Here is a 25,307-nt window from a genome sequence, read left to right as displayed (position 1 = left end):
CAGGAAAAACTCACTCCCCTGGGCAGTGACACCGTAGATGGACACCGTAGATGGTGGGCACAGAGGAGCACTGTCTAAAAGAGCCACCTCAGCTTCTGGTCCTCCGCCATCCAGCCTGGAGGCAGAAGCAAATCTCTAAGCCACCCTCGACCCCAGCCATCTCCCAGGCCAGAGGTTCCCAAACAGGCTGCCCCTTGACATTCCCTGGGGAAACTGCGAAAAACTTTGATTCCAGGGGCACCGGGGTCGCTCAGTCGGTTAAGCGTCCGACTCTTGGTTTCGGCTCAGGTCACGTTCTCATAGTTTCGTGGGTTCGAGCCCCGCGTCAGGCTCTGCACTGATCGTGTGGAGGCTGCTTGGGATTCTCTGTCTCCCTCTCTCTCTCTGGCCATCCCCCATTCGTGCTCTCTCTGTCTCTCTCTCAAACACACACACACACACACACACACACAACAACAACAACTTGGAGTCCAAAAACTCGTTTTCTATGTATGATCATGGAGAAAGCTCCAGGATGGAGATTCAAGTAAGACAAGGAAGATGCAGACGTGTGCACGTAGTGTGCTATCTTTTGATTTAAAAAAAAAAAAAAAGCAGGGAAGAAATACACATCAGTATCTATATTTGCTCGTGCAGATATAAAGTTAAACGCACAGGAATAACCACTAAGGACAGTGGCGACCTCTTCTAAGAATTGTGGTAGGACATACACAACGTAAAATTTACCATCTTAACCATTTCTTTAAGTTTTCTTTTTTTAACGTTTATCTTTGAGAGAGAAAGAGCGCGACCTGGGGAGGCACAGAGAGAGAGGGAGACGGACAGGCTCCGCACTGTCAGCACAGAGCCCGACGCAGGGCTCAATCTCACCAATCACGAGATGGTGACCTGAGCTGAAGTGAAAAGTCTGACGCTTAATCGACTGAGCCACCCAGGTGCCCCAACACTTTCACTTTTAAATTTTGTTTTAATGTTTATTTAGTTTTGAGAGAGAGATACAGAGTGTGAGCAGTGGCAGGGCAGAAAAAGAGAGGAAGACACAGAATCCAAAGCAGGCTCCAAGCTGTCAGCACAGAGCCCGACGTGGGGCTCGAACCCATGAACCATGACATGGTGACTTGAGCCGAAGTCGGACGCTCAACCTACTGAGTCACCCAGCACCCCATCACTTTTTCATTTTCAAATTATCTGAATGCATTACTTATTCAAGAAATTAGTTTTTCTAGCATTTTTTTCTGACGATTTCCAAACATACAGCAAAGTTCAAGGAGGTTCACAGGGAGATCCCATATATGCAATACCCAGATTTTCCACCATTACCATTCACTATTCTTATATTATCATGTATCTATCTGCTCATTTATCCATCCAATTAAAAAATTAACATAGATGGGAATGCAAGCTGGTGCAGCCGCTCTGGAAAACAGTATGGAGGTTCCTCAAAAAACTAACAACAGAACTACCCTATGACCCAACAACTGCACCACTAGGCATTTATCCACGGGATACAGGTGTGCTGTTTCGAAGGGACACATGCACCCCCATGTTTATAGCAGCAGCATCGACAATAGCCAAAGTCTGGAAAGAGCCCAAATGTCCATCGATGGATGAATGGATAAAGAAGATGTGTTATATATATACAATGGAGTATTACTCGGCAATCAAAAAGAAGGAGATCTTGCCATTTGCAACTACGTGCATGGAACTGGAGGGTATTATGCTAAGTGAAATTAGAGAAAGACAAAAGTCACATGACTTCACTCATGAGAACTTTAAGAGACAAAACAGATGAACTTAAGGGAAGGGAAACAAAAATACTATAAAAACAGGGAGGGGGACAAAACAGAAGAGACTCTTAAATATGGAGAACCAACAGAAGGTTACTGGAGGGGGGGGGGATGGGCTAAATGGGGGAGGGGCACTAAGGAATCTACTCCTGAAATCATTGTTTCACTATATGCTAACTAATTTGGGTGTAAATTTAAAAAAATAAAATTAAAATAAAAAAAATTAATATAGAATATAGACTCCTAGGCCCCTCCCAACACCTGCCCATTCAGCAGTCAGCTAGCCTCAGCTAGGATTCTTTCCTTGTCTGGAAGCTCCCTACCCTCAGAGAGATCTCTCCAAGGGAGGTCTTATGAGGCCACAGTGGTCTCCAGACCCATCCCCAACCCAGCTGGCCTCTTTCCCAGAACGTGCTTCAGTCCCCCAGCGATGCCTCCCCTGCTGAACTGGACACAACTCTCCAATGTGACCTGACCAGAGGAGAGGCCACTGCGCCCTCCTGCCCTGAGCTGACAGGTGTGGTTCCAGGCACATTACTTGCACCCATTCCTGTAATCACCATAATCCTACAGAGTAGGTAACCTTATACCCATTTTTCAGATGAAGCCACTGAGGCACAAAAGGATTAGGTCATTTACCCAAAGGTGCACGGCACCTTCTCTTTATATAAACACAGCCAAGTGTGAACGCTTGGACGGTGGTCTTATTTCCCAGAGCTCCCTACTATCAAATCCTATAGTGTAGATGCTCACACTCTGTCTCTCTCTCTTAAAAATAAATAATAAACATTTAAAAAATAAAATAAAATAAAATTGAATTCTTATTTTGGAATACAAAACCACGACAGGGGTGCCTGGGTGGCTCAGTGGGTTGAACCTCCGACTCTTGATTTTGGCTCTGGTCATGATCTCACTATCATGGGGAATTGGCTTTGCATTGGGTTCCACACTGGGCAGGGAGGCTGCTTGGGATTCTCTCTCTCTCTCTCTCTCTCAAAAAAGCAACAAACTATGGAAATAAATATCTGTACATTGAAAGTAATTTTCAAAGTCGAGCTTCATGACAGGGCCAACGGAAGAGATTTGGGGGCCCCGGGAACTTCATGCTATTCCAAAGTCATATCACATTAGTCTAAAGACAGCCCAGCCTGGGGGCACCTTGGTGGTTCAGCCCATTAAGCGTCCAACTCTTGGTATCAGCTCAGGTTCTGATCTCTCAGTCGTGAGATTGGGCTCCATGCTGAATGTGGAGCCTGCCTGGAATTCTCTCTCTCTCTCTCTCTCTCTCTCTCTCTCTCTCTCTCTCTCTCAAAAATAAACATTCAAAAAGAAGAAAAAAAAGCCCAGCCTGGCTCAGTCCCCTCCCCTGGAGACACACGGGGCATTGATGATAAGTATTTGAGTCTCCTTTTCCGGAACCCCCAGAAGCCCTAGGCAGAGTCATGAGTCAACCTACCTAACAGACCCCTGGAAATGCTCATGAAGGAGAGACATTTGGGGAGACCTCTGGGACTGGAGTTGCAAAATGAAATATAGAATGCCCAATGAAATTTGAGTTTTAGAGAAACAACAGATACCTTTTCTCCGCTTGCTAAATCTGGGACTGCCTGGAACACCGCACCTTCAGCTCCTCGGGGAAGAACACACAAGACTGTCATGGCAGTCATCCCTGTGTCCCTGGGTGAGGTGGCCGGGAGCACTCCCTTGACCATCCTCCCCAACCAGCTTCAAGGTGCCCATAGAGCCAGGCCACAATTAGACAGATCAAGGAGGGGCCACCCTGGGGCGCCCTATAGAATCAAACTCATGCTTGACTGAGCCTTAGATTCAGGAAGCTCCTTTTTTTTTTTTTTTTCAGGAGAAAACCACCTTTTTTTTTTAATATTTATTTGTTTTTGAGAGAGATAGAGAGAGATGGAGAGACAGAGTGTGAGTGGGGGAGGGGGCAGAGAGCTGCGAGCTGAGAGCTGTCAGCACAGAGCCCAACACAGGGCTCGGGGCTCAAACTCACGAACTTTGAGCTCATGACCTGAACCAAAGTCGGATACTCAACCGACTGAGCCACCCAGGAGCCCCAGAAGAAAACCACCTTCTTGAGGACTTGGCCTCCAGTCCTGAGCAAACTACAAGGGAATCCCTCAAAAGTTTCCAGCACCCCCACCCCCTCGCTTTATTCCTGCCTTGTTTTTGATTATTTTTTCCTGATCACAGAAGAAACACACCTTCCAGGGGAACATTCAAGTATCACAGAAATGTAGAAGTTAGAGAGTCCCTCCAGAGATAACTACGATCAGGTTTGATGTGTCTTATTCCAGATCTTTCTCTATAAGAAATTACCCAATTTCCATAAATAGAATCACGTTTTACGGACGGTCCTGAAACTTACCTCCATTTCCCATGGTGTCAGGGATTTCTTTCCAGGCAGGTTTGTGTTTCTAATTCATTGGTTTTCACACTGCCTCGTTCTTCCTCTCCATGGTGTTTGGTCTTTGGGAGCTCTGAGCCCCTTTGAGTGTTTGATGAATGGCAAAGGCACGTGGGCACGTCCCTCAAATATTTGTATATTACTTTGGGTGTTGTAGCCTTGCTGAGGCTGATCTGACCCCTTCACTCTGTGCATGGCAGGGGAACAGGGGTCTGGGGGAAGACAACTGAAGTGGGCCCAGGACGGTGAAGGACCATGAAGATAAATTTCTTTTAAAGTTTTTTTTTAATGTTTTTTTTATTTTTGAGGCGGCGGGAGAGGGGCAGAGAGAGAGGGAGACACAGAATCCGACGCAGGCTCCAGGCTCTGAGCTGACAGCACAGAGCCCGATGCGGGGCTCGAACCCACGAACCGCGAGATCATGACCTGAGCTGAAGTCTGACACCTAACCGACGGAGCCACCCAGGTGCCCTGAAGACACATTTCTTATTGTTGGGATGGGGAGACCCACCTCTGATAGCCTCAGTCAAAGGGGTCCTGGATCCTGGCTTCCATTGCCAGACCTCCTGACTGACTTGGGAACCCATCCCCGGGCTCCTCTGCAGACCCAGGGGCTCCTCTCCTAGCATCCCCGTCAAGATCACCTGACTCCAGAAGCTGCCAATCCCCTGGCCAACGCCAAGAGCCTCCTGGCCTCAAACGGGTTGGGCGACATTCACTTCCCTTCACTGTCCTCCCGACCTGCTCAGTCATTAGGAAATGCCTCAGCGGCGGCTGTCACAGTGACAGCAGCAGGAAGACGTGCCGTCTGCCCAACACCTGTGGGTGGCTCAGATCTGCTCCGCGGAGGACGCGGTGGAGAGGCGGACGCTGCTCTCCCTGGTCCCAGCCAAAGTGAGTCTGGGGGACTGGCTGGGGGCGGGGAAGGAGGGAGATCCAATCAGAGCTTGGCGAGGTTCTGGACCAAAACTGGAGTGGCACAGGGGTGTGGGAGTGTGTGTGTGTGTGTGTGTGTGTGTGTGTGTGCGCGTGTGTGCGTAGTGTCTAGGGGTGGGGAAGTGGTCACAGCCGAAGCCACAGGGTCTCGCTTTGGGACACCAGGAGGGGAGCCCAGCTGCCTAGACGTGTCTCTGCCTAACAGGCTCCTCGTCGCAAGGTGGGGGAGGCGGGAATCCCCTGGGCTGACAGTACCCCCCATCAGTCCTCACCACGGGCTGCTACTGTGGGTGCTGGGGTTTCATGAGGTCAGCTCCCCTTGGGCCAGCCTGGTCCTCCCCATGCCTCACAGGTGGCCGGAGTGACAGCCGTGTTTAGAGTCACTATGAGGAAGGTCTCTACCAAGGTGATGCGAGTTTCATCTCCTTTTTAAACCACTTTACGAGGTAGGCTAGACATAAGAAGGCTGTACGTGTTTAACACATACAACTGGATTCTGGAGCTCTCAGAAGGGATTTCCATCCATGGGTGTTTGTTAAATCAGGGTTTCTGCGGGGGTGTGAGGGCTGGGACCTCCTTTTCCACCATCTTGCTCTCCGTTGACCAAGGTCTGGACCGTCCTCCGTGGAGGCATATCCAAACCCTCACTAGAGGTGGCCTGGGTCCACCCTGTACTGGCCTGTCTCCTGGGTCCACCCTGTACTGGCAGTGTGGCTTTGAACAAGTTCCTGCAGCCCTGAGCCTCAGTCCCTTCATCTGTAAAGTGGAAATAATACCTACCTCCCTCGGTTGTTGTCAGGATTACACGAGGAAGAGATATAATATACCAAGCACGTAATTAGTGTTCAATAAATGGTCGCTGTTATAATTATTTATTATTGGGTCGACACTGGTCCCACCTCACCTAGGAAGACTTTCCAACCCTACTCTCCCCACAGTTTCCTAAAGCACCAGCAGGGATGCCTTTGGGCATATAACGTCTTATGTTGTTATCGAGCTAGTCTGTGCCCAAATCAGAGCACATTCCTTGAATTTCTTTGATTGCCCTCACCCCGGCCCCAGCACCCCAGTACAGGGTCAGGCCCATGAGAAGAACTCAAGGAATAATGAAATGGAATTAAGAGAAAGGGAGGGACGCAAGGAGGGAGAGGGCAGGGAAAGACCGAGAAAGGGAGGTGAGAAGGAGGTGGGGGAGGAGGGTGGCGCTGTCCAGGCACGGGTAGTGTGGCTCTCCTGAAGCACGGGAAGAAGAAAAGGTTGCCCAGGGAGGCCACCAGTGGGGACCAGGATGTCCTTCTGCACCCCTGGATCCCTTTTACTTTTCCTCAAACTCCAGTGAAAATTAGAGTTTTCCTCCTCCGTCTCCTGCTCATCTCAGGGAGGATAATGCTTCCCAACTCAGCTAAAGAGCTACTCACCCAACTCGTCTACTGATTCTAATAACCTTCTCTATATCATCTATGGAATCTCCTCTCTCCGTGTCTGTCTCTCCGTCATCTCCTTCTCTGTCATCTTCCTGGGTGGCCTCAGTCAAGTCACTTCCCCTTCTCTGGACCTGGTCTCCTCCCTTATAAAACTAGATTTAACTAAATGACCTCAAAAGTCCTTCCTTCCCCTAACATTCTCTTAACCATCTGCTTGAATCTCTTGCATACCTTGATACCTACTTCTCAGTGACCCAAACAACTTCAGCTATTAATCACCATTCCTCCTTTTTTTTTTTTAATCTCTTTTTCAAGAACATTTATACATGTGCCCTGGGCTCTAAAGTTTCATGAAGGACCTTCTTGATCCTGCTTATCTTCAATGCCAAAGCTTAGTTTGTGGCACACAGCAGGAGCTCAAGAACTATTTGTTGAATAATTGGATGGATGGATGGGTGGATGGATGGATGGATAGGTGGATGGGAGGATGGGTGTGTGGGTAGGTGGAAGGAAGGAAGGAAGGAAGGACAGATGGATGGGTGGATGGGTGGATGGGTGTGGGTAGATGGATGGAAGGAAGGAAGGAAGGAAGGAAGGATAGATGGATGGGTGGATGGGTGTGTGGGTAGATGGATAGATGGACGGATGGATGGATTGATGGATGGACTGATGGATGGATTGACAGAAGGAAGGAAGGATAGGTGGAAGGGTGGATGGGTGTGTGGGTGGATGGATGGATGGATGGATGGATGGATGGATGGAAGGAAGGATAGGTGGATGGATTGATGGGTGGGTGGGTGGATGGATGGATGGGTACACAGGTGGATGGATGGATGGAATTGCCACCATACGCCTGTGGAGGTTGTGAAATGCAGGGAGATTTGTGAGTAGTTGGTTGGCTTAAGAGGATCATGGTCATCCTTGAGAATAATGCACAGTTTAGACATTTGCGAGTGTGTTCAGAAACAAAAATGACAGAGAAACATTGGAATCATCACCTTAATTGTTATCTATTGCCCATCACTTCCCTAATCTCCCCTTGAACCTGTTGCCCAGTCCATCCCATCATCTCTTCATCATCTTGTACAGTTATTCTAATCTGAGGGGAGCTGGCCTCTGTTAGGGGTGTGTGCTAGTTTTTTAGTAATCTACATACTAAGGAACAACTGGGGCGCCTGGGTGGCTCAGTGGGGTAAGCATCCGACTTCAGCTCAGGTCACGATCTCACACTCTGTGAGTTCGAGCCCCGTGTCACGCTCTGTGCTTGACAGCTCAGAAGCTGGAGCCCGCTTCAAATTCTGTGTCTCCCTCTCTCTCTGCCCATCCCCCACTCACGCTCTGTCTCTCTCAAAAATAAATAAGCATTAAAATCTTTTCAAAAAATAATAAGGAACAACTCGTGAGGCGTGGCGGAGGGGGAGGCAGATGCTAGGCGCCTGTCTTAGCAATGACATCTCCCACTTGTTGAGCACGTACTGTGTACCAGACTCTTCGGTCACATTGGCTCACTTAACGCTCTGAACAACTCTGAGAGGAAAGCAGTGCTGTGAACCCCAAGCTCCAGGTTAAACAATTTGCCTGAGGCTATACAGACGGTAATGGGCGTATCAAGGATTTGAACTCAGGTGCAGAGTCTGAGCACTTGAAATCCTCACCCAGCCTGGGGGCCACATTGATCACCCAGAGACCAAAGCTTGAAAACCTCTGAAAAGATTTCGGTGCTGCCTCCAGGGTCCCAGGTCCCCTGTCCCCACCTTTACATGGTTTTTTTGCTCCTTCTTCCTTCCGGGACATTTTCAACTTGGCAAAATGTATTCGGAACCAAGCCAAGAGAGGGGAGCGATTCCAAAAGATTTATGATTTGAGAAACTATAGTCTTTTCTAATAACTGACCTTGTGCCCATTATGTCATCTCTTGGTTGTGGGGGTGCCACAGAGTTCCATTTGTCAGCGTGTCCAGGTGTCTTTGTCTATGTCACTGGTGGAAGAAAATGTCAATGACAGGTCATCACAGTTCCTTCCAAAGAGGCTGATCTAGATGAGTTGAGGCTACCCAGCTAGGATACCGGGAACTTGTAAGTGAGGAACCTTGGACCTCACCACGTACCCAAGTAGGTGTTTCCGTACTTCAAAGTCAACATTTGGGAAGCTGTGTGCTTAATCCAACAATTCTGCCATTGCTGAAAACATCTTTGGGGGCTCTCGTTTGCTTTCAGATAATGTTTAAAACCTAACTTGTTCCTTTACGGTGACTCTGTATCTTCAGTTTATTTTTCTAATTTTTTTAGATCATTTTTTAAGTTTATTTATTTTGAGAGAGCGAGCGAGCAGGGGAGAGGCAGAAAGAGGCAGAGAGAAAGAGAATCCCGAACAGGCTTTGCACCACCAGCACGGAGCCCGACGGGGGGGGGGGGGGGGGGGGCTCAACCTCACGAACCGTGAGATCGTGACCTGAACTGAAACCAAGAGTCAGATGCTTAGCTGACTGAGCCACCCGGGGGCCCCTCTGTATCTTCAATTCAAAACAGCATCACAGCACTTGATCATTCATGTACTTTCTCACCAGGCCTGTCTCCCAGTGACTTGTGGCCATTTCCAAAATACCAGACATATCCTCGAAGCGTGAAAATCTGCCTTTGCCAGGGTTAATCAGAAGGTTCTCTAGCTGCCTTAGGCAGCCCAGGAAGAATTTGAAGAATGAGTGGGCTGTGGCAGGTGGACGTAGGAGCCCACAGCTCCCTGCCGTGACGACACAGAGGGCCAGCGGGCACTTGGATGTGTAAGTTCTGAGCTTTATTTTCAAAACAGTCATTGCTTTATAGCCACGCTCAGCACAGAGAGGAATGCAGTCCGATGGCTGGATACAATCCAGTGGCCCTGCCGAGTCCCCGAGCAGGGAGAGAGAGAGGAACAGCAGAGGATCTTCTGGAAAATGGCCACTCTGGGTACAGACCCATACTGGAGACTGCGCTGAGTCTGGAGGGGGGAGCATCTGTTTAGCTGCCCGCTTCCCCCAGGAAGCGGGATCCCCCCTTGCCTTCGCTTCCGCCATCAAAGCAGGAAGAGGAGAGGTGATGACCTCACCACGCATGCATGTCACGGTTGGGGTGAGGGATCAGGGAGGCCACGCCTTCATCACAATCCACGCCCCTGGTTGCAGAGTCTCTGGGGGCTGGGGTTCCTCCTCATCTGTCTCCCCATCCTTCCAGAAATGCTCCCTCGTCTCCTCCTAAGGGGCTTGGCTCCAGGTCTCAGACTCTGGGGCAGGGGCCAGGAGGTGTGGGAGGGACTTGGGAAGGAGGGAAAGGCACGGGGGTGCTCACAGCCCTTCTCCCCCCTGCCCCCCACAGCTAAGGCCCTGCCTCGGCAGAGTGGCCATGTCAGAAGGGGAGAGCAAGGACAGCTCGGGCAGCGAGTGTCCCGTGTGCTACGAGAAGTTCCGCGACCTGGACGGCGCCAGCCGCACCCTGAGCTGCGGCCACGTGTTCTGCCACGACTGCCTGGTCAAGTACCTGCTCTCCACCCGCGTGGACGGCCAGGTGCAGAGGACCATCGTCTGCCCCATCTGCCGCTACGTCACCTTCCTCAGTAAGAAGAGCTCCCGCTGGGCTTCCATGCTGGACAGGAGCTCCCAGACCTTGGCCGTGCCCGTGGGCCCCCTGGCCACCTCCCCGACGGCCTGGAGGCCGCCCCCCAGCCAGGGCGCCCAGCTCCCCTCGGACCCGCCGCCCGGCCTGGCCCGGGAGCCCCAGGTCTTCGTCATCAGCCGCCACGGGATGCCCCTGGGCGAGCAGGACAGCGTGCTGCCCCAGCGCAGCCTGGCCGAGCTGTCGGAGGCCTCGCCGGCCCCCAGCTCCCGCCGGGCCTTCTGCTGCCGCTCGCGGGCCCTGCTACTCATCACCCTCATCGCCGTGGTGGCCGTGGTGGCCGCCATCCTGCCCTGGGTGCTGCTGGTGAGGAAGCAGGCCTGACAGCCGCCCTGGGCCGACCGGGGCCTGGACGGGCGTCCTCCCTTCTCACCTCTGGCTCCTCCCGCCCGGCGGGGGCCCAGGGAGGCTGGGGCTGAGCGCTGGGCCCAAACAGGAACACCAGGTTCCGGGCCAGGGTGCAGAAGGCAGTGGAGGCCCCTCGGGAACCACAGCTGCGCCCCCCACCCCCCGGGTGGGGGTTGGCGGTAGCCTCAGCAGATCCTCCCCACCTCCTCCAGGCTGGTACTGAGCAAAATGGAGAGCTGGTGGCTTCCCCCTTCCTGTGGGGTCACCAGCCCTGAGGCGTCCTCCTTCTCTGCCAGGTGACCCACCCGAAGCCAGGCGGGGCTCACTGGTGGCTGGCTGGGGGCCCAATGGCAGGACCCCTCCACGTCAGAATTCCCACCCGGGGTTCTCTAGTCTGCTGTCGGGAACAAACAGAAGCAGGGGCTCAGGGCCCGAAAGCGCCCTTCCCAGAATCTCAGCAAACGTCCTCACGGCTGCCCTCCCGCCCCCAAGTCCTCCTGAACCCCAAGTCCCCGGCCTGGAAGGCCTTCCCTTGCGGGGAGGAGCTGATCTCAGGGGCTGTGGCCCCGGGGACCTCTGGGGGAAGTAACAGAAAAGGGGAGCTGAGGCCGAGGCTGGCAAAATGGCCCACAAACAGAGCCAGAGGCCTCCGCAAGCCTCGCGGGCCCGTGAATGGTCCAAAGTTTGAGTCTTGGGGTTGTCAAGGGTGGACTGGCGGGCGGGGAGTGCAGGGGAAGCTTGACCGAGACTTGAGTCAGCCGAGAAGTATGCAACTATGGGGGCAAATTAACCCCTGGGGGCTCCCGCCTCCCAGCCGGCCCAGGTCCTCATGACCCAACCACTCATTAGAGGTCACACCAGCCGGGCCAGTTTCCCAGGCCCATTCCCAGCTGGGCTGGGCCGGGCAAGGACGGGTGGGGAAGCAAACAGCTGAATTCATCAGGGACTCTACTGTCTCGATGAGACAGTCCCCACCCTGGACTGTGGCCCGGCTCCGTGAGGAGGGCCACTCCGAAAGCCTCGGACGGGGTCTTGCCCATACGTCAACGGGCCATAATCTTAACTGTAGGATGAACAACGACAAAAACTCTCAGCTGCTCTCTGGGATAGGCGGTTGTTCACACCCCAGCTGTGCCAAGAGCTAACGCTCCCCCCCCCCCCCCCCGCCTATGCCTCTTGGCAAAGTTCGCTATCTATGGGGAAAGAAATAACGCCCTGCCTCTTATCTAGTTCCCAAATCCCTGTGGTGGCTGGTGTCCATTAGGGGACCGCCAGGGAAGGGCTCCACTGTATAGGGGATATTTGGGAAGCAGGGAGGGCTGATTGAAAACACTTAGGGACTTCTTTTTGCTCCTTTCCAGACTCAAAAAGAGCATAGGTGCTATTTGTGGGGGCGGGGGGGGGGGTAGGGAACAGGTGGATTCATGGGGAACATATTTATTACAAGACTCAAAATGTTAAATTTACAAAGACTCTAATGAGTCTGTTTTATTTAAGCTCGGTCAGACTGCTTTCAACAGCGTCATTGAATTTCTGGGGACTTGACTCTAGTCTTTTCAGATTCTGTTGTGTTTGCCAAAGGCTAATTTCAAAAAACCTGTGGTGTTTTCATGTCATTCATTCAGTGGCGACTCATAGCTGGCACTTTTTTTATTTTCAAAGAACGCCGAAAGTTATTTTTTAAATAAAGGTATATATTTTCCCAAAGATTCCAAAGACATTGCCAACACCCACGGGGAGCTCTGAGCTTGGACTTTCTGGGAAAATTCACTTTACACGAATGAGTTTGAAAATACAAAGGCAAATGGGTCTTAAAAAACAGCCACACTTGTGATAGAAATGCAAATTAAAATTCTGCCGGTATATATACCATTTTTCACCTATTAGCCCGTCAAACCCTGATTTAAAAAAAAATTATGTTTATTTACTTTTTAAGAGAGAGACAAACAGACAGGGTGCGAGTGGAGGAGGGACAGAGAGAGTGGGAGACACAGAATAGCTCAGAGCCTGAAGAGGGGCTTGAACCCACAGACTACGAGATCGTGACCTGAGCCAAAGTTGGACGCTCAACCGACTGAGCCGCCCAGGTGCCCCTCAGACCCTGATTTAAAACCCACTCTGGGGGCGCCTGGGTGGCTCAGTCGGTTAAGCGTCCGACTTCAGCCAGGTCACGATCTCGCGGTCCGGGAGTTCGAGCCCCGCGTCGGGCTCTGGGCTGATGGCTCAGAGCCTGGAGCCTGTTTCCGATTCTGTGTCTCCCTCTCTCTCTGCCCCTCCCCCGTTCATGCTCTGTCTCTCTCTGTCTCAAAAATAAAAATAAAAAAAAAAACGTTAAAAAAAAAAAAACATTTAAAAAAAAAAAAAAAAAAAAAAACCACTCTGCTGCCCAAGCTGAGGGAAAGCAGGTGAGGTGGTTGGGGATGTATATTGGTAACAAACCCTAGGAAGGGACATTTGACATCACCTATCAAAATTTCCACTTTGACCCAGCAAGTCCTTTTCTAGAAACATATCCTGTAGATAGACTTGCGGAGATGGGCAGTGTTCTATAATTGCAACTTTGTCATCACAAAGGATTGGAAAAACCCTACGTGACAATCAGTAGGGGCCTGGGGAGATTTCCCCCTTCCCCTTTGATACTTTTTGAACCAAGCAAACATACTACTTATTCAAGAATTAGATTGAAAAATGTTAGTACAGGGGTGCCTGGCTGGCTCAGTTGATTGAGCATCTGACTTTGGCTCGGGTCATGATCTCATGGTTCGTGAGTTCGAGCCCCGCATCGGGCTCTGTGCTGATGGCTCAGAGCCCGGAGCCTGCTTTGGATTCTGTGTCTCCCTCTCTCTCTGTCCTTCCCCCACTCATGCTCTCTCTCTCTCTCTCTCTCTCTCTCCCTCAAAAATAAGTAATAAAACACTTAAAAATTTTTTTTAATCTTTTTTTAAAAATGATATTAGATGCCAAAGATATCTTCAGGGTACATACCTGTTGCCCCGTGAGGAGCTGGCCCCCAAAATGTTTGAGAGCTGCTGAACTACCTGTCCTGTGGCTCAAGGGTGTCAGCTACGGCTCAGTGGGGCTGGTTTGTCTGCTTAGAGGTGTGACATCTTATGCTGAACAAGCACACCAGGAAGGAAGGTAAGAAGCTTAATATTTGACTCAGTGTTTCTTAGCTCCTATGGACTTCTTTGCGCCGGATCATTTACTATGCTTGTTTTGATTTTTCTCTACCCTTCCTTTCCTTTGTCAAGTGAAAAGCTTTGGCTTTGAGTAAACCGCCCTGAGGTCAGGGCACTACAGAGAGATACCATTAGATAAATAAAGAGATGGACAGACAGACCGATGGATGCCTGGGATTAAACATGAGCTGTTCCTCCTCCCTACCTTCCCTTGTCCAGGGGCGTGCCCCTTACACACACACACGCACACGCATGCACACACAACTTGGCCACCTAAATCTAAATGCCCTAATCTAATAGCACGTGTTCATCAATCAATGCCAATACATGGAAATTATATTACATTTGGCTACCTTCCAAATGAAAAAGCAAAGCAGTCTATACAACCTGGCCCCCTGTGCAATCCTTGTCACGTGCCTTGACCAAAAAAAATGTGTCACGTCATCTGGCTCACGCTAACTCTCTCCCATCTCAACCTTTTGATTCATGCTATCTGATTTCATCTACTCGACCTATACCGGAGGCCCACAGGAGCCCTTCTCCGCGGTCCCACACAATTTTTTTTTTTTATGAGACAGACGGCATTGTATCGGGGTAGGGGATTTGCGGGAGGCATCGGCACTGGGCGCTGGGCCAGGGTGGCACGGGCCACGCTCAAGGCACCCTCTCGGGTGTGGTGCCCACCAGTGAAGCCGCTGGTGTGGACCAAGATGCAGCCAGGGATCCCGCTGATCTGGGCTAGGGCCTCATCCTGAAGTCCCCGCCATGGCTCTGGCAGGGGCAGCCGGCTCTGGAATGAGTGGGGCTCCTTGGGCACACACTGTACCCGCCGCTGTCCAGCCTGGTTCGTGTAGATAACAAAGGCGACGGTCACCGGGGGGGACAGCCCAGATTCCAGGTCCACCTGGAATCGCCGGGCCGGGGCCTCTGCCACCAAGGCCCAGGCTGGCAGCCAGCTGTGCCGGTAGGAGTCCACTCTCCGCAGAAACTCCTCTCGAACTAGATCCTAGTGCAAACCTTTCCTGGTCTTCTTTAACAACACCGATGTCTTTTAATTTCATCAGCATTTCCTATTGGAAACCACGGTTCTTCCAGGAAAACATCTGGCATTCCCAAATAATACTTTCCAAATGTCTTTTGCTTTTAATGTTTATTCATTTTTGAGAGAGAGAGAGAGAGAGAGAGAGAGAGAGAGAGAGAGAGAGAGAACACGAGCAGGGGAGGGGCAGAGAGAGAGAGAGAGAGGGAGACACAGAATCCGAAGCAGGCTTCAGGCTCCGAGCTGTCAGCACAGAGCCTGACGTGGGGCTCGAACTCACGGACTGGGAGATCATGACCTGAGCCAAAGCCGGATGTATAAGAATGCTCTTTAGGGGCACCTGGGTGGCTCAGTCAGTTAAGCTTCCAACTCTTGATCTCAGCTCAGGTCATGATCTCAGGGTTCATGGGATCGAGCTCATCATGGGTTCATGAGTTGACAGTGCAGAGCCTGGTTGGGATTCTCTCTCTCCCTCTCTCTCTCAAAATAAATAAACTTCAAAAAAGAATGCTTTTTAAAGCACATATCTTGTCTTAAATGACACACAAACTGAAAGCATTAATAAAATTTAAGACTCATGCAAAAAAAAAACAACAACCCAAAACCCTTTTAATTTTAACATACACCTGCAGAGTCTAGCCCTACCAAGCAAGCTTAAGGATCCGTCTATTTCTAGTGAAAACCAGGCCACGGATGCCAGGAGCCTGGGCACATAGCACCTCTGCACTCCTGAGACACCCTCCCATGACCTCTACCTTTGGCAAAGCCTGCAATGACTCAGACAGCCCTGTGGCTCACCTCGCTTCTCTCTCTGACTTCCTTATCAGCCCAGACATCCTCTTTTGGCCCCAAATAACCTTGCCCCATCCCCACACTCTCCCTCATCCTCCTTTTACCTGGTGCAAATGAACACCACAACTAATTCTCAACACACTATTGGCAGTTCCAAAAAATGGTGTTGGGCGCAAGGCTCTGGGCTTTGCTTGGGCGGTTCCCTCTGCCTGGAAGATACTTCCCCACCCTTGTCTCCCGGGAGATCTCCTACCTAGCTTTCCAGAAATAATCCAAGGGTTACCTATGAAGACTTCCCAGAGCCCAACCTCAGTTAGAATCGACTGCACCCCATTACCTTTCCAGGCACACTTTATTATGCCTGTTTGTTGACATGGCCATTTCACCATTTCTTCCTTCTAGACGGTATGCTCCTTGAGGGGAGGCTAGATCTTACTGATTTTTTTTTTCTTTTTGAGAGAGAGAGAGCTCACAATTGAGCAGGGGGCAGTTGGAGAGAGAGAGAGAGAAAGAGAGAAAGAATTGAGGCTCACCCGATGTGGGACTTGAACTCACAAACTGTGAGATCATGACTTGAGCCTAAATCAGATGCTTAACGACTGAGCCACCCAGGTGCCCAATCTTACTGATCTTTGTATCTCAGTGCCTGGCATAGGAGTTGGTAAAGAGTAAGAGTTAGAGAAATATTTGAAGAATGTATAAGTGAAGGCAGGCAATCAAGAAGGAAGGAAGAAAGGAAAGAAGGAAGGAAGGAAGGAAGGAGGGAAGGAAGGAAGGAAGGAAGGAAGGAAGGGTAAATGGGATGGTTAGGTGTCTAAGGACTAAAAAAGTTTTAGTCCAAGGGACTTAGGTGTGGAGTCTGGATAGCTGGTTTGACTTAGGACTTCACAAAGACTGGTTTCAAAAGGACCCAAAAGAGTCAGTTTAAAAGGAACTTTTTCAGGGTGTCTGGGTGGCTCAGTCAGTTGAGCGTCCAACTTCAGCTCAGGACATGGTCTCGCGGTGTGTGAGTTCGAGCCCTGCATCAGGCTCTGTGCTGACAGCTCAGAACCTGGAACCTGCTTTGGATTCTGTGTCTCTCTTGCTCTATGCCCCTCCCCCGCTCATTCTCTCTCTCTCTCTCTCTCTCTCTCTCTCTCTCTCTCAAAAATAAATATTAAACACTATATGCTAACTAATTTGGATGTGAATTTTAAAAAATAAAATTAAAAAATAAAAATAAATAAAAACAAAATCTTAAAAAAATATATTAAAAAAACTTTTTTAAAGGAACTTTTTCAAATCAAGTTAGAGGCACGTAAGGAAGGTGGGGGGCGGGCAGCCAGGTGAGGTGCCCAGACTCTCGTGCAGGGAGGAGCCAAGACATTTATGCGGATAAACAGACTCTCAACCAGGCTACCAGTAATTTGCATCTGTGCACACAATTTGTACCCTGGCATTCTTCATGCCATATAAAGTGGTTATGCTGTCCAAATGGTGGCCTGAAGGTTTAATCTCCATGAGTCAGTGTTGTGCACGGCGGCGGAGGGAGGGTGGTGGTAAGGAGGCCTTGGAGGGAAGGGTGTCAGCAGTGAGTGATGGGGAGGAAGAGGAAACAGAAGAGGCCTTTGTGGGAAGAGAGGAAGAGGTTAGGCGAGACCTTAAGAAGAGGGGGTTAAGGAAACTCCTAAGAACAAGGAGAGAGAGTTAAGGTGAGTCCGTGAAGATCAGAAAGGAAGGCAAAGTAGGAAGGCTTCGGCTGTAACTTTCAGCCACCAAATCAAATTCAGCTCAGCCCCGGAGCCCCATGGGCTTTTCTCTGAAGGTGTCTTCACTACAGCCACCAGGACCTGGCTCCTGGAGACAGTACATCATGCCGCTTCACACCTCCAAGCCTCCCCTCCAGCTATTCCCACTGCTTCGTGGAGCGAATTTTAACATTCTCCAAAACTCAGCCAAGGGTGATCTCACCCCAGAAGTCTTCCCTGACCCCAGAGCTCTGTCCTATTCCCGGAGCACACAAAGGGTGGCTGGCTCAACCAGCACTTTTCCTGGGGTCCCGTGATTGCGGGGTTTCGCTGTTTCTCTCTCCTCTGAGACAGTGAGCCTCCCACAGGCAGAAGGTTTGACTAATTTCATTCTGTAGCTCCAGTGTCCCTTTTAGGGATGGCTTGCAAAAGATGCTCCATAAACATTTGTTGAAAAGAATTGTGGGGGCTCCTGGATGGCTCAGTTGGTAGGGCATGTGCCCCTTGATCTGTGGTCATGGGTTCAAGCTCCAGGTTGGATGCAGAGTTTACTTAAAAAAAAAAAAAAAAAAAAAAAAAAAGAAAAAAAAAAAGAATTGTAGTAGAGATACTCTATCTGAATCTTTCAGTTAGAAAAATCTGGGGCTGTTTACCTTACAGCATATTTCAAGCACAACTTTTCTTAAATCACGAAAACACAGGTTCTTTACTGATTCTACCCTGGCCCCTCAAGGACACGGTTTCTTGCTCTTTGACTCGACCAAATGGAGTCCTAGAAATTGGGACCATATAGGGAAGGGACTGGGGAAGCACCTACACGGGTCCCACCATAACCTATGGGTTCTACAAAACGCGTACAAGCTCCTCCCACTTCTCTGTGGCTCAATGGCCCCATCTGTACAATGGGAACAATAATACTGTACCAGCCTCACAAGGCTATTTGGTGGATGAAAGGAGTTAACGTGAAAAGGAGAAGAGCGTTTCCAGTGCTCCGCAAGCTCACTATGTCTCAGGAATTATTATGAAATGCATGTCTTCTGGACGTTGCATCATTCATTCAATGACAATGCATTACTCATTCAACAGAAACCGATCCCCTACTGAGTACGCGACGGCAGGGCACCCTGCGGGAGCTCACACACACACACACACACACACACACCCCAACTGCAGCCTGCCCCAGAATCCGTTTGCTGGGGAGGGCACCCTCTCGCCCTGCCTCCATCAGACCCTGAACCGAAAGACAGCATGCAGTACAATTCAGAAAGGGGCACAGCGCTCCGCTTGCAAAGGCCTCCTTGCAAGTGTGGACCGGCACCCCGTGGCATCACCTTCGAGCTCGTTAGAAACTCAGGTTCAATCTCGTTGCTCTGGGCGGGGACGGATCGCGGGTCCCAGCCCTTGCAAGGTCCGTGGCGGGTCGGAGCGCCCCACGGCGCCGGCAGCACACGCCGGATGGAGCCCATTAAAGGACCGGCGCGCTCGGCACGCCGGCGCCACGGGCCCGGGAAGCCTTGGCGGTGTCCACGGAACCGAGGTCGCCAGTGGCCACCTGGCTAATGGGCCGCCCGCTCCCTCACCACTCACGGGGACAGTCACACCCTGAGCAATCCCCGCCCCCCGCCCAGGAACTAGCCTTCTCAGAGAACGCCGCTGCAGAACCCAAACCTACCCCGGGAGACACCAGGCCCTGAAGAGGGCAGTTTTGCAGGTCCTAGCAGTTCCCCTCCTAGCCGCTGGGGGACACTAGTCACCAATCTCTTTCCCAGTTTCCTCTTCTCGTTCAAACCCAGCGCCTCTCTCGCGCCAAGAGACGATCGGTCTCGCGAGATCTCTCATAAACTTACAGAACCGGAAGTAGCGTGTAGCTCTCTTCCCTTTTGAGGCCATCGCTGGAGCTGCAGCGGGTGAGTTTTCGCTGGCCGAGCGCGAGTAATCCGTAGCCATCCGTTCGCGGGTGTGCTGTCTTTTGGCCCTAGGGGCCCGATACTCTCCCGGCGAACGAGTAGCGCCGAGGGAGAGGGGCTAGGATGGTCCCCAGCCTGTCTTCCTCTTAATTCCAGGGGCGGCCGACTCGGGAAGGGAGGAGAGGGGTTTGGGAACTCGGAACCGGAGCCCGGAGAGGAGGGGTTCTGCGCAGATGGTTCAAGTCTATTCAGTGTCGTTCCTTAAAGAAGAGCCTCGAAATAACTTTGGCAAAGCCAGGGAACTTGCAGGCCGCGCTCATTAGAAGGTTTTCTTGGACCCGAGATGTTCAGCGTTTCCCAGGTTTGGGGAGAACGGAGCTAAATGTGTTCACGTCCGAGTCCGTAGGGTATTGGCTTTGGTTGGTCTTTGTAAAGCGTAGTGTTGTAATTGAGTTGTCGGACCGCTTTGCCTTCATCAGAGATACAAGTCCTGTTTTAAGTTCCTTACCCGATATTTCAGGTGCTTGGAGGCTGTGAACTAAAATAAAAGCTTAAGAACTAAAACAAGTCTGTTACAAATGGAAAATCGTTTGTCGGGGGCGCCTGGGTGACTCAGTAGGCTAAGCGACTTGGGCTCAGGTCATGATCTCACGGCTAGTGGGTTTGATCCCCGCGTGGGGCTCTGTGCTGACAGCTCACAAAGCCTGGAGCCTGCTTGCGATCCTGTGTCTCCCTCTCCCCGGCTTGCGCTCTGTCTTGCAAAAATGAGTAAACGTTTAAAAAAAAAACAACTCTTTGTCCCATAAACGAATATAGAAAGCACGACAGTGTGGGCTTCTGAACCTTCAAGATGAAGTTGTTGGGAATGTCACTTGTTGGGACGCTGAATGAGATTTTGAGCATTTAAGGGTTTACGCCTCTTTTCACTCTCTCTTTAGCCAACATGAAGTTCAATCCGTTTGTGACCTCCGATCGGAGCAAGAACCGTAAAAGGCATTTCAATGCACCTTCGCACATTCGCAGGAAGATTATGTCCTCCCCTCTTTCCAAAGAGCTACGACAGAAGTACAACGTTCGATCCATGCCCATCCGGAAGGACGACGAAGTACAGGTATGTGCTGTGCCCGGGTGTCTTGGCAGATACCCCCACACCTGGCATAGAAGAGGGATCATCTGCTGAGAAAGATGCACTTGAGACCGTGCTCCCCAGAGCAGGATTGCACGAGGGCACTAAGAACCCAAACAGGAAAAAAACAGCAATTGCCCCAAGTATCAGAAAGCGGAAAGGTGGTTCGGAACCAGAGCGTTACCCCGCGGTTCTCTTTTTCTTGGTGCGTTTGGTCATTGAAGAGGCTGTCGAGGGTCCAGATACAGAAGCTGTAACTGAACCGTAGTCTTGTCTGGTGGTTTCACATTTACAGGTGAATATCTTGCCAAATCTATTTAAGCGAACGTTTCTGTGAACGTTATTTAGCTGGAACATGCCGCTGTCGATTGCAAGATTTTAGGCCGTCTCTAAAGCAACTCGCCTGTCCCCCGTACTATTTGATGAGGTTAATACCCATTTAAAGATGAAGCCAGTTCCCAAGTAGTGGTGCAGGTTGCGAACAGCCCCTGGTTGCTACTGGGCTGGTGCTAGAATTGCCACTAGATGTGGGAGGTGGTCTTCCCTGTTTTTGAGATCGTCTTCATTCGAGAAGATGTGCTTCTGGAAAGAAATCTCTGGTTTCTTTCAGAAGCACTTTGGGTTGCTTCCTGGCGAACAGGATCTTAGGGCTGCCGGGTAGGACGCTGTTAAACTTTGGGAAAGAATTGGTTTTTTTCCCATGTATTTGCTGCTGCCTACTCTGTGACCGGGTGGGACACTTTATTGGGTTGTGAATTAAATCTTGTGGCCTCTCGCTTCCTCTGAGACGGAGTAAAGTTCCTTGTGGTCACCCAGCTACAAAAAGCCTAAGTGGACTCGTTTTTAACCTACCAAGCCCACCACTGCAGACCATCAGTTGATGGGTGTACTGTCCATCACAAGGCGTATATGGGGGCAGGGTTTATTTGCAGGCTAATTAAAGCCAGAATTACTCCCATGTTTCCAGTAACCATTACATCTTTCAAAACTGAAGGGTCTTACAGATCTGAGAGAGTAAATGACATTTACGTGATTTAGTTTTCCTGATTTGCAAGGTTGACTTAATATTTCTGTCATTCGTGAATTTGTATTTAGGTTGTGCGAGGACACTACAAAGGTCAGCAGATTGGCAAAGTAGTCCAGGTTTACAGGAAGAAATACGTCATCTACATTGAACGAGTACAGCGAGAGAAGGCCAATGGCACAACTGTCCACGTGGGCATCCACCCCAGCAAGGTGGGTGTTTCTGAGAATGCGTGAGAGAAGGAAATTACAGCAAGTGTTGGCAGGTGGGAGTGCTTGTTTGCAGGGCAATCCCATAGAAATAGACTCCTGATTTTAGAGGTTCTAGAAACCAGTCTTAGGGCAAATACCATATTTGAATGGAGTCCTGGAAACCAGTCTAAAAATTTTTATGAGATCAAGTTGTTTTTAACAGTCATTTTGTATATTTAATGTACCTTTTGGTCAGTAGCAATTAGTAAACTGATCAGTCTGACAACAAAATTTAAAATCAAGAAATGGGTTATTTTTATTTTATTTTTTAATGTTTATTTTGAGACAGAGAGTGAGCAGGGGAGGGGCAGAGAGAGGGAGACAGAGAATCCCAAGCAGTCTCCACACTGTCCCCGCAGAGCCCAGTGTGGGGCTTGAACTCATGAACGGTGAGATGGTGACCTGAGCAGAAATCAAGAGTCAGATGCTTAACTGACTGAGCCATCCAGGCGCTGCTAGGAAATAGGGTAATTTTTAGATTAAACGGAGCTGATCCCCTATTTGCTTTTACATATTAAAGTGGAGTCAGTATGGCAAGTTTACAGCCTTGCAGAGATTTCATACATTTACAAATGAGGAAGAAAACTGGAGCACAGAAGCGAAGATCTCCTGGATGGTGATGATAGTGTCTGAGCCAGGATAGAAAATCCAGTCTGTTAATAACCCATAACAGGTGCCTGTCTGGAACTTGGATGTGAATTCTCTGATCCAGCAGTCTCTGGTTGATCTCTGTTTTAAGAGCGAGCAAGCCAGGGAGGGGCAGAGAGAGGGAAAGAGAATTCCAAGCAGGCTCTGCACTGGCAGCAAAGAGCCTGACGTGGGGCTCGAACTCACAGAGATAGGACCTGAGCTGAAATCGAGAGTCGGCCACTTAACCGACTGAGCTACTGATGGCTCCCCAGTTTTGTGTTTTTTGTTTTGAAACATTTTATGTTGCCACCGTAAATCTCTTTTTCAAACCACAGGAAAGTTGAAAGACTGGTGTGGTAAAATTCCTGCATATCTTTCACCTGGAATTCACTATAAATATCTTCCCGCATTTTCTTTACCCCTCTTCAATACCCCCAGTGGATTACAAGCACCTTGACACATCCTCGCATGTTCTCTTAAGAGCAAGGACTTTCTCGTTTTCTAACCTTCGCCAGTCATATGTGCATCTGGAAAGAAACCTCTGGGTTTCTTTCAGAGACCCTTTGGGTTGCCTCCTGGTGAACAGGATCGCTAGGACTACCCGGACTGTTGAACTTTGGGAAAGAGTTGGGTTCTTTCCCACGTGCATTTGCTGCTGCTTAGTCTGGCAGGCGGGCGGACCTGGATTCCAGGTGAGGAGATCTTGGTCTTTTCAAGGTAGCACAGCTGAGGACATACCCACTTCCTCGCTGTGGCGCAGTGATCACCTTCCTGTCTTGAGTTCCGCCTGGGGACGTCACACATACACAGGCAGGTGACTCCAACCCAGACCTCAGCATCCAGTGGCCTAGTTTGCATTTCAGCTTGGATTTCTGATTGATGACCTCAGACCTAGTGTGTTCAAACTTCTGACTTGGTTCACAGTTTGCCGCCATCGCCGTGTAGGGCAGCTCTGTCCTCCCAACTGCTCAGGACGAAAATGTCATTTATTATTTTACACCCCCCTGTCTGTTCTGTCCAGAATCCTGTCTGTTCCCATCAGAGTGGCCTTTTTGTTTCTATTTTTACAGAAGTTTGTTTGTTTATTTTGAGGGAGAGAGAATCCCCAGCAGGCTCCCCACCGTCCGTGCAGAACCCGGTGTGGGGCTAGAACTCACAAACCATGAGATCATGACCCAGGCCTAAGTCAAGAGTCGGACGCACTCAGGTGCCCCAGAGTGGCCTTTTAAGACCTTACCCGATCCCCTCAGCAGCCGCTTGTAGACGTCCACTCTTCGTGATCTAGTCTGCCGGCCTCCTTGCTCGTACAGCCGAACTGCTCACAGCATGTCTGCTGTGAGCAGCATCACCTGGCCGCCTGATCAGAGTTCCAGATTCTGTTCCAGGTCTACTGGGGCAGCACCATTAATCTGTTTTCACAAGCTCTCCAGTTGATTCTTAGACACACTTAAGATTGAGAAACATGTACGTATAAACCTTTTAAGTTCTGCCTTTGGACCTTTGGACTTGCTGTACTTTCACCAGAATCGCTCTTCACCCCCTTTTTTTCCAGGTGTTTATCTTTTTTGTTTTTTATTGGAATCTATTGGGTGTCTGGATGGCACGGTTGGTTAAGCATCCAGTTGTTGATTTCAACTCAGGTCATGATCTCGTGGTTCGGGAGTTTGAGCTGGCAGCTCAGAGCCCATTTGGTCTTCTCTCGCTCCCTCTCTCTGCCTTTCCACTGCTCGCACGTGCCCTCTCAAAAATAAATAAGCGTTAAAAAAATAAAATATATGTGACAGAATGTGTAAATTCAAGGTGTATGAGCTATTAGTTTGATAGCTTTATATATATGATTGCCATTGTAGCTATAACGAGCACCTCTGTGTGGTGCATAGCTATCCTTTTTAGTAATTGGAGTAACTAAGTTCTAGTCTCTTAGCAAGTTTGGTGATTATGATACAGTATTGTGTAGAGATCACTGTGCTGTACATTGTATCTCTAGGGGGTTACTGTTTGTAACTTTGTACCCTTAACATCTATCCTGTCTCCTATCCCTTGGTGACCACCATTTTATTCTGATTTTACAATTCCACGTGTTCATGAGCCATACGGTACAGGTCTCTGACTTCTCTCACCGTAATGTGTTCAAGTTTTCAAGTGTCTGTTTGAATGGAGCCTTACCAGTAGGGCCTTGTTTGACCACCCTATGACTTAGCCTGTTTGCCAGCATTCCTTCGCCTCCCCACGTTGCCCGGTTTTTCTCTATGTCAGAGTCTGATATACATTCACTTAATTTGTTTTCTCTCTCCCCATACTAAAATACAAGCTCTCTGATGGCAGAGATTCTCTTTTCGGTCATTGTGCTGTGTTTGCAAACCTGGTTCAGTGCCCTTTACCCCTTTCCCTTACCTTCCTTCATAAAACTAAAATTTCTCGTAACCTGGAGGTCTTTAACAATTAGATCTATTGAAACAAGGTCTGTACTATGATTTTGTGGGTTGAAGTGTGAATAGGGGCTACGTTTCCAACTTTATGATTCTGAGGTTATAATAGAAACAAATATACATATGGTTAGCCTGTGAAACTAGTAACTATTTAAAGCTTAGAAATGTTTCTGTTTTTCTGCAGGTGGTTATCACTAGACTAAAACTGGACAAAGACCGCAAAAAGATCCTTGAACGCAAAGCCAAATCTCGCCAAGTAGGAAAGGAAAAGGGCAAATATAAGGAAGAAACAATTGAGAAGATGCAGGAATAAAGTAATCTTATATTCAACTTTAAATAAAAACTGTTAAAATGATAAAATGATGAGCCTTTAATTTCTGTGTGGTGCCTGGAGATACTACCTACTTCACAGGGGACCCGTTTTCAGGGAAGTTAGGTGGCATTTGCCATCTGGAGGCAGGCCGCCCCTATCTTGTGGCTTGATTTACTGTTCGGGTTTTTTCATGTGAGCATCAGTTCTTTTAACAACTGGGATTTAACAATATTCTGAAATGAGGACTGCTAAGGTAGTGATTTTTTCTTTTCCTTTTTTTTTTTTTCCTGGAGTTGGCTCCATGCCTAGCATGTGGCTGGAAC

At 49.6% G+C, this 25,307-nt stretch overlaps 2 protein-coding genes across 3 annotated transcripts; both read left to right on the top strand.

Annotated features, from left to right (window-relative positions):
* The first annotated feature begins 549 nt into the window (after window positions 1–549).
* Window positions 550–25,031, top strand: RPL26 (ribosomal protein L26). Of its 2 annotated transcripts, XM_030296119.1 has the most exons (5): window positions 550–556; window positions 19,665–19,666; window positions 20,150–20,322; window positions 21,433–21,573; window positions 24,856–25,031. In XM_030296119.1, exons 3-5 carry the CDS (start codon window positions 20,155–20,157, stop codon window positions 24,982–24,984), a joined length of 438 nt encoding a protein of 145 aa, XP_030151979.1. In that variant the 5' UTR covers window positions 550–556; window positions 19,665–19,666; window positions 20,150–20,154; the 3' UTR covers window positions 24,985–25,031. The 2 variants fall into 2 exon arrangements, with proteins under 2 accessions (XP_030151979.1, XP_030151978.1); XM_030296118.1 differs by lacking the exons at window positions 550–556; window positions 19,665–19,666 and adding an exon at window positions 19,166–19,211.
* On the top strand, window positions 9,873–10,543 carry RNF222 (ring finger protein 222). Its single transcript, XM_032591136.1, has one exon. It carries the CDS (start codon window positions 9,950–9,952, stop codon window positions 10,541–10,543), a length of 594 nt encoding a protein of 197 aa, XP_032447027.1. The 5' UTR covers window positions 9,873–9,949.
* Window positions 25,032–25,307: the final 276 nt, after the last annotated feature.

The sequence above is a fragment of the Lynx canadensis genome, chromosome E1 (assembly GCF_007474595.2).
Source record: "Lynx canadensis isolate LIC74 chromosome E1, mLynCan4.pri.v2, whole genome shotgun sequence".
Taxonomy (NCBI): domain Eukaryota; kingdom Metazoa; phylum Chordata; class Mammalia; order Carnivora; family Felidae; genus Lynx; species Lynx canadensis.
This window is presented reverse-complemented; position numbering and strand designations above follow the sequence as displayed.

Bases quoted from the DNA above. Each gene is read 5' to 3' on its own strand.
- RPL26 (XM_030296119.1), top strand. From the start codon at position 20,155: ATGAAGTTCAATCCGTTTGTGACCTCCGATCGGAGCAAGAACCGTAAA. The intron at 20,323-21,432 runs GTATGTGCTGTG...ATTTGTATTTAG, and splicing joins GGAAGGACGACGAAGTACAG to GTTGTGCGAGGACACTACAA. The intron at 21,574-24,855 runs GTGGGTGTTTCT...GTTTTTCTGCAG, and splicing joins TGGGCATCCACCCCAGCAAG to GTGGTTATCACTAGACTAAA.
- RNF222 (XM_032591136.1), top strand. From the start codon at position 9,950: ATGTCAGAAGGGGAGAGCAAGGACAGCTCGGGCAGCGAGTGTCCCGTG.